This window comes from Micropterus salmoides, unplaced genomic scaffold, assembly GCF_014851395.1.
Source record: "Micropterus salmoides isolate LMB-PRFRI ecotype aquatic unplaced genomic scaffold, ASM1485139v1 Ms_hic_scaffold_1258, whole genome shotgun sequence".
In the NCBI taxonomy this organism is placed as follows: Eukaryota; Metazoa; Chordata; class Actinopteri; order Centrarchiformes; family Centrarchidae; genus Micropterus; species Micropterus salmoides.
In genome coordinates this window covers 353-7,549 of record NW_024040328.1, presented here as the reverse complement: position 1 = coordinate 7,549, position 7,197 = coordinate 353, and the positions used below count along the sequence as shown (strand labels likewise).

The window sequence follows — 7,197 nt, the reverse complement described above, 5'->3', positions numbered from 1 at the left end:
TGTTCTGGCTATGGCTATGCCTAATTGTCTTTCCACAGAATCCCTTTTTTATAGGAGCACTATTTAATAACTATTTAAATTCCTTTACCGGACTACACCATTTGGTGTGGAAGATTCCTAATCATTATGACAACATTCTTTATCTCCTGCCCTCAACCGGTACCGATTTATCTTCAAACTCAGGAACCTTAGAAACAGCTGTAAAACCTCATATACCTATCACATTGTTTTTTCAACCTTCACCAACTAACTTTAACTTATTTTATCCAAGCCATCAACCTGTCTCAGCTGCTTAAAGAAGTTTTGCCCTTATTCTTTACTAGACAAGATCAACCTGTTAAAAACAGGGTCGGTACCACATTCTTTAAAAATAGATGTAATGAAACCTGTTCTTAAAAAGATCTTGATCCAGAGGTTTAAGAGAACTAACCTATATCTAACCTTCCTTTTCTCTCTCTAAGATCTTTGAGAAAGCAGTCGCCAATCACTTGTGACTTTCTACATAATAAACTGATGTGCTAGTTAATTTGAGGTGACAATTACAATGATCTTCTAATTGAATCAGACAAAAGATTTGTCTTGTTAGATCTTAATGCTACATTTGACACCACTGACCATCATATCCTATTACATAGACAACATTTAACTGCCATTAAAGAAACTGCGCTAAGCTGAAGTCCTATTTATCAGATCGATCTCAGCTAGTAAATTTTAATCATGAATCCTGCATGCCTCTGAGTTAAAGTTGAGTAGAAGTATAAAGTAGCAGAAAATGGAAATAACTAAGTAAAGTACAAGTACCTCAAAATTGTACTTACAAAGTGAGTAAATGTAGGCCTACTTAGGTATTCTTCACCACTGCTAATCCACCACTGATGGTCAAATTTCAGATCTCATCTTAATTGGCCTCTCTTTAAAGCTGCAATGATCTTAAATTTACAATACCATCACGTTACTGTGAGGATTATACTTTGTGTAATATATTCTTTAATGACATGAAGTAGTCAATGAGCTGATATTACAAGTGTCTTGAGTGCTGCTTTAAAATTAATTGTATCTATGGTTCTTATTCAGGGTCATTCTGGAAACTTGAGTAGTGATTAATGGAGGGAACTATGTGATTAAATGTTACAAAAATTTTACATTGTTGTTCAATAGTAGAGCACTGATTTACAACACCAGGGAGGCATGGGTCTCCACAGGGAAAAATCACACTGACCTGATCATGTGGGAGAAAAATCTAACCAAAGCAGTGAATTCTCTAGACGCTGGACCTCTTATGACTATGTTGAGAGGACAAAGACAAAATAAATCCAAGTCATACTTACAGATAAATGATAATGTAACAAACACTAGTATAAGATATAAAGAAGATTAAAAAAATAGTATAAAATTACTCTCTCAGTTGCTACTTTTACACACAGCTATGCAGGCAAGAAGTCAAGATTTCAACAATTACAGACAGAAGAAAATCTGCTTTTAATGTTATTAAAGGTTGATGTGACTGAAGCTAATGTCATTCTTACACACACACCTTGTGTTTGCATAAATACAACTGTTGATACGGACAATGCTGTATGACACGCCAGTATTATACATTATGCCATGTTTTTCCTGAGAGTAAGGTCTCAGGGTTGGGCACAAGAAGGGCACAGGTGACGCTATTGTACTGTTAAGATTGAAACAACAACAAAAATGTCATCCACAAGGTAGGGCTACTGGTTTTCTATCTTGATACCGTGTCAAAGTAATTTAATCAGGTTGCAGAAGCTAATCTAGACACAGATTTTAAATAGTACTGGATTCTTAGGCTTAAACTGTACCCTTCTCAGAACCACAATGACACACAAATAAAGAATGTATTACTCCAATCACTATTATCTCGCCGCATTTAGCACACATCAGCACCCTGCAGTCAATTTAAAGTTCTACAACATGTAAAAGCACTGTAACTACTATACATGCTCAACAATACTCCCATTACTGGGAATGATCCATTTTATTGACATAGTCTGAATTTATGTGAATTCTCTAATAATCGAGTTTCTCTCTATCTCAAAACATCCAAATTTGATGGTATAAGGATTCTAAGTACATTTACACCATCATTTCTAAACTTCAGCTGTTGACTTAATCTGGTGAAAATATGAGTATATGGGTGCGTGAGCGTTGGTGCAGTAGGCACTCAAAAATCCATCCATCCATCCATCCATCGTCAACCGCTTATCCTGCGTACAGGGTCGCGGGGGGGCTGCAGCCAATCCCAGCTGACATTGAGCAAAAGGGGGGGTACACCCTGGACAGGTTGCCAGTCCATCGCAGGGCCACACATAGACAAACAACCACTCATGCTCACACCTAAGGACAATTTTAGGGCAAAACAGCAAATAAACTTCATTTTCACACATCGGTTTTCTGCCATGTTTAATCTCTGCTAAAAACTTTTATCCAACACCAAAATTACACATCTACTGCTGTACAAACCAAGTCATGAGACAATGCATATGTGTGTGCATCCTCAGGAATGGGAAAAAATAGGGCGTGTTGTTGTAAGAAAACAGCTTCATGACAGACAAGTGTTGGTAAGACACAGTGGCTCCTTTGTGGCATTTCAGTTCATTTCAATAGTAGCAGTAACACTATAATGATGAATCATTTGAAAATAAAATTTGTCATGTTGTTTCTTACTTTTCCAACATAAGTAATATGGTAGTGCAATCCCATGTAACAAATACTAATACTGGCACTATATATGAAATGAAAGTTTTTCACACAAACACTGAAATACGATGGAAGCAGAAGAAAAACACACCTCTTAACAATTCATCAACTGGGAATTTTTAGGTTCTATTTTAAAAGGTGCCCTGTGGAATTATTAACCACTTGAAGCGCTTTAGAGCAGTGCTTATGTTCGAGGTTCCCCGTTGTGTTTGGCTTCCTTGCCATGGTACAAGTACATATATGTATGTGCACTATAGTGCGGCGCCAGTTCAATGCTAATCCAATGATAAACAGTTGGTGGAAGTAACGCATTAAAAATGAGGCTATGTGCTAAAGGCAGTGAAGAAGAAGACATTGCAAGTTTCAAAGTACTTCAAAAAAAAAACATTTAGCAAAATGCATCCAACGTTGTTTGTTACACAATGCTTTTTGGTAAGATACACTGAATGCAAATACTTCTTTACTTAACTCAACAGGGTGTCTTTAATTAGAAATGCATAATCTTCATACTATGTTTGTGATCCCTGAATGCTCTTATGTGGTGCTATTTGTGAAAAAACAAATAGTAAATTTTAAAAATAGAATAGTTAAAGTTTAGATACTCAACATCTTTGAATCTCACAAAATATTAAACTGAGAATACTTCCACACAACACTGTCTGTTGCAGTCACTATAAGACACTTTTCCTCACCAGGGGTGCTGGTGTTAGTAATAAATATCAGAAATTATGTGAAATACCAGGCCGTCATGAAGGATCCACATTTAACATATAACTTACAAAATATTTGCAGATTTAGTTGTTGAATGCAACGGTAATACATGTTTGGCAGCCCAATCTTGGCCTTTTGAGCATAATGTTCAGTCACAGTGGTCACTATAGACCTGATTGCACAACTCTGAAACCATAAAAGTAAAAAATACACCAAAGAACAGTTAAAATATCCTGTATATTCCATACAAACACATCTAACTTTTAACACTGCTGTTGGCACTTGTGTGTCAAGAAAGTCAATATCATCAATACACTATTTTCCAGTGTGTGGGCTGTTCACATTGTTTTTCGGAGTCCCCACAGAAACGATTGTATGTAGTTTTGGGGTCAAAGCCCAGGATCTCCCTCTCTTCATGGATTCGGAAAGAGAAGGTGGACACTGATGTTCCTATGAAGAATCTGAAAAAAAATGCACAAACAAAAGGGGACAGTGATGCAGGAGATTTACACCATGGAAAGTTACATGAGCATGAGACACACATGTAAGAGCAGCAACACCCTGACTAGTTTTTCAGGTTTAAATATTTTTCATGGGCAGAATTCCTTCCTGTTACAATGCTGCTAAAATATCTAAATTATGCAGCATTAAAAATACAAACTGGCATTAACTTGTTAGTCCTCAATTAGGACCTTTTGGAAAATGTTACATAAGTACAATGCCTTCAAAAAAACACTCACTCTTACAGTGAGGTCAATTTTTAGTTAAAGTTTTTTTAATAGTCAACGCACATTGATTACATGCAAAATGTAGTGTGATGTAATATATATCCGTACGAAGTGCACGCCTGCTTACTTCCTGTCAGCTCTACCGTAATGTTAGTTTCACTGCCAATGTCTTTAAAGTACTGCTTCATCCTTATTTCAGCCTCTTTTCACAGTATAGTATCTACTGTTCATTTCTGTATAGTGTTTTAGTGCTTGCTACACACCCTGGACCTGGTGATCTCTTTTCTGATGTTGACTGCCCATTCTGCCCTTATCTCAGTGTTAGTTGGAAAGGATTGAAAGCTCACAGAGGAGAACTAAGCTGATTAAGAGCAAAGAGGGACTGAGCAAAACTCCGTTGAGCTGACGGCCCTCCTCATAAGCTTGACGCTGCTTTTCTTCATTTTAGCTATGCTAGCTGACAGGCTAAACAGCTGGCTTTGTAAAACACTGAGTTGAAAATAATTAGCAATATGTACAAATCTAACTGTGAAAAAGATGAAACAGTACTGTCAATAAGGAGATCGGCGGTGAAGCTAACGTTACTGTAGAGCTAACAGAAAGTAAGCAGAAGTGCAGTTTGTAAAACAGATACGTCACACTGCAATTAAAGTAGTCAATATTCCAAAATATTTACAAAACATTTACAGTAACAAAACCATTTAAACTAATTTACCTTGCATGAGCACATATCCACTGGTCAATGATGGCCACCCCTCCATCTTTAAGGAGCTCCAGGTCCTCTATGGACGGCTCAAAGCGCACCATGTCTGGCAACAACCTTTTCAGCTCCCTCAGTTCTTCAAGGTTACAGAGATTACACAGGTTTATAAAAACAATAAAACATGTATAGTGTAATACTATTCTTATCTTATTGCGTCAAAGCTGTTTGAAATGGTTTTAGAACAGAATTTAGATTTCATCACACAATATATTGGTCTTTTAAATTAGTTATAGTTGTATTGACCTTCAAAACACAATTTCATAAGCTGCAAAATACTGATGCACTTGTGTCAATATTACAAATTTCTCCTTACCCATCGCTCATTTAAATGTACAATAAATTGTAAATCATCTCTGAATGTACTGTTGTGTCATCACCTTCCCCATCGGCATCTGTCGCTACAAACACGTGGTCGAGTTTGTGCTTCTTCATTAAGCTCCGCACTTTTTTGGCTGCCCCCTTAAGGCTGGGTACATCCTCTCTGTGACCCCAGACAAAGTCCTTCCTGCGCAGGTGGACTCCCAGATATGAACCACCTTTAGCTGAGCCCAGCTTGGCCTGAGGAGGAAATAAAGAAACAAACAGACCACTGTTGCTTGAAACTTAAAATGTGATCAGCAAAAGGCTAAAATGAATAGCTGTTTTTAGAATTAAGTGATCAGAATGTCAATCTAGTTTTGTACAGTGCTGTGAGTCTAATGTAATCTACTCTATAAAAGATTTAAAGGTTCAGTGTGTAAGATTTCTGAGAGATTTATTGACAGAAATGCAATATAAGATCCATAATTATGTTTTAGGTGGTGTATAATGACCTTATATAATAAACCGTTATGTTTTTTTTACCTTAGAATGAGCCATTTATATCTACATAACCGCGGGTCCCCCCGTCCATGGACGTCGCCACGTTGCATCATCATGTTTCTACAGTAGCTGAACACGGACAGATGTTTTGTCACTGCATTCGTCTTGTTTTACTTCTGGTAGAATTCAGGCAGTGTAGACAGTCATCACTATGTTGAATACGTATGTTAGAAGAAGTAGTAGTAGTAGTATTGACACAGACTTTGGATAGCTCAGTTGGTAAAGCGCAGGACTTGCACCCCAAGGGTTGGGTGTTTGATCCCACCTTGGGGCAACTTTTTTTTCTTCCTCTGTTGAACAAGGACTCTGCAGCGATGTGGTGCAGTGTTTGTGTTTGATCAGCTTCCATCAACCTACGTACACTTTTTAATTTCTCTGTATCTCCAGTCAGCGGAATCACATTTTCTGACGGCTCTTTCAAGGGTGTCAAGCTGGCTACTCTCTTGTCTCAGAAGAGATACCTTTTTGCTGTGTCAGACACTGTAGCTGTCCTACGCACTTTGAAAGGGTAGGGGACAGTAGTAGACTGAACCGATGGTGGCAATTCACAACCCTCACCACTACATACGATATATCTTACCCACTGAACCTTTAAAAAACTAAAACAATCACAGATGCAGACTCAAACAGCATGTACATACACAGATGATTAAAAGAGTATTGTGAAGGTGTGAAAGTTTTATAGATAACAGCTTTTACATGAACCAAAAAAGTGTTCTATGCCACAGTGAACATTGACAGCAAACATGTATAGAGGAGAGGATTTGACTAACTAACTCACTTTCATGCGAGTCCATCCTCACTGTAATGGTATGGTCTCTGTCATCTGTAGAGTTCAGGTACTTTGCTCGGAAGTCATCTGCTATGAGACGAAGGTGCTTGGCAAAAACCATGCGCCGCGTCTACATCAAACACAGACAAACGCAGAGACTCCCCCATCAGGTTTACTTTCAAGATAGTGTGCCTTAAACACACGTCTTAAAAATACCCCGCAATAACTGAATTCCATGTTTTTTCAGTGAGAAAAACAGTTAGCAAAGTTACATGTTAATGTGGTTAAAAATATGTCATCTAATACCCATCACCAACATTACTAACAAGGGTACGGTATTAGCCTATTACTTACATCCCAGTAATCCTTCCCAGCATAGTGATCATGGAGGAGTGTCTCTGCTCGGTCAAGCATAACTGATCTGCAAAATAGCATTATACAACCAAGTTTATCCGTGTCGTTGTCGTGAAGATCCGAGAGAACCAACTGTAAGTAACCGTAATAAAATAACAATGAAGTCCATCTTTCAGCTATTTACAAATCAGGGCTGCAACTAACAATTATTTTCATTCTCGATTAATTGGCCGATCATTTTATAGTATATGTTAGTCTATAAAATGTTGAAGAATTGTGAAAAACTC

At 37.7% G+C, this 7,197-nt stretch overlaps 1 protein-coding gene across 1 annotated transcript; it reads right to left on the bottom strand.

Moving 5' to 3' along the window:
- Window positions 1-2,407: 2,407 nt before the first annotated feature.
- On the bottom strand, window positions 2,408-6,970 carry LOC119900118 (GDP-fucose protein O-fucosyltransferase 2-like). The gene is given in 6 exon segments (XM_038714877.1): window positions 2,408-3,893; window positions 4,876-4,999; window positions 5,301-5,481; window positions 6,566-6,581; window positions 6,583-6,686; window positions 6,911-6,970. Coding segments are annotated over 6 exon segments (639 nt in total). The 3' UTR covers window positions 2,408-3,739.
- Window positions 6,971-7,197: the final 227 nt, after the last annotated feature.